The 1,002-nt window shown below is 21.7% G+C and overlaps 1 protein-coding gene across 1 annotated transcript in view; it reads left to right on the forward strand.

Annotated features, from left to right (window-relative positions):
• Nucleotides 1–64: 64 nt before the first annotated feature.
• The window catches only part of LOC108549473 (glyceraldehyde-3-phosphate dehydrogenase), a 4,107-nt gene continuing 3,169 nt past the window's right edge, over nucleotides 65–1,002 (forward strand). Inside the window, exons 1-3 of the mRNA XM_017902862.1 lie at nucleotides 65–83; nucleotides 573–652; nucleotides 735–858. Of these exons, the coding sequence (XP_017758351.1) occupies nucleotides 65–83; nucleotides 573–652; nucleotides 735–858 (223 nt within the window). The remainder of the gene's footprint in view (nucleotides 84–572; nucleotides 653–734; nucleotides 859–1,002) is intronic.

A 1,002-nucleotide genomic window follows, 5' to 3' on the forward strand; every position in this document is an offset into this window, starting at 1 on the left:
TATTAAAATATATTATTTTATAAAATAAGCTATGATAAAAGAGTATTGAAGGTCAAGGTTAGTTATGAAGAAAATTTATTTGAGTAAGTAAATTTAGAAAATTTTCTTTGAAAATAGATAAATTATTCAGATAATTTCAGTGTCATTTTGAAACAATTGAAATAATTATTTGATGTTGACTTCAAGAAAGTTAAGATAAATATGCAATCTCAAAAATTAAAAATTTTATAAAAAGATGTGTTTACTATCTTTTAGTGTGCTTAGATTAAAGTTTATTATTCTTTAGATACTATTTTATAATTTTAAATCTGTTATCTTCATTTTTAATTAATTGTGTTTAATAAATTCATCATACATTACTGCTGTATATTGTAAACCTGTAGTCTATTAATATATTTATGTACTTATAGACTATCCTACTTTTGATATAGTTTCAATTTTGCATACAATTTCGCATTATTGACTTTTTGACATTTCGGAAAATTGTAGCAAATACGACACAAATATAGCATATAATTTTGAAACGTTGAAAGCTGTTTTCACTAATATTACGCAATAATTTTATTGTAAAGTTATGGCAATTGTAGGAATTAATGGATTCGGAAGAATAGGGAGAATGTGTTTACGTGCATGTATTGAAAAAGATATTGCAGTAAATGTTATTAAATTAAAATTTATATTTGTTTGTAAATATTCATCTATCAAAGAGGCATAAAGCAATTATGTTATATTAGGTTACGATGATTAATGATCCATATATATCGACCGAGTATATGATATACCTATTTAAATATGACTCTACACATGGACCCTTTGCTATAAAAGTGGAATGTGAAAATGGACATATTATTATCGGAGGTATATTTAACAATTAATGTTATTATCTATTAATATTATATTTATTATTTTAAATTTACTATTATGTGATTATTTTATTATTTACTATTGAGTAAGTGTTTTATTAAAATTAATTTAACTCAAATTTAAATATTAAATAATTAT

Source organism: Eufriesea mexicana, unplaced genomic scaffold, assembly GCF_001483705.2.
Source record: "Eufriesea mexicana isolate 0111107269 unplaced genomic scaffold, ASM148370v2 scaffold2087, whole genome shotgun sequence".
Taxonomy (NCBI): Eukaryota; Metazoa; Arthropoda; class Insecta; order Hymenoptera; family Apidae; genus Eufriesea; species Eufriesea mexicana.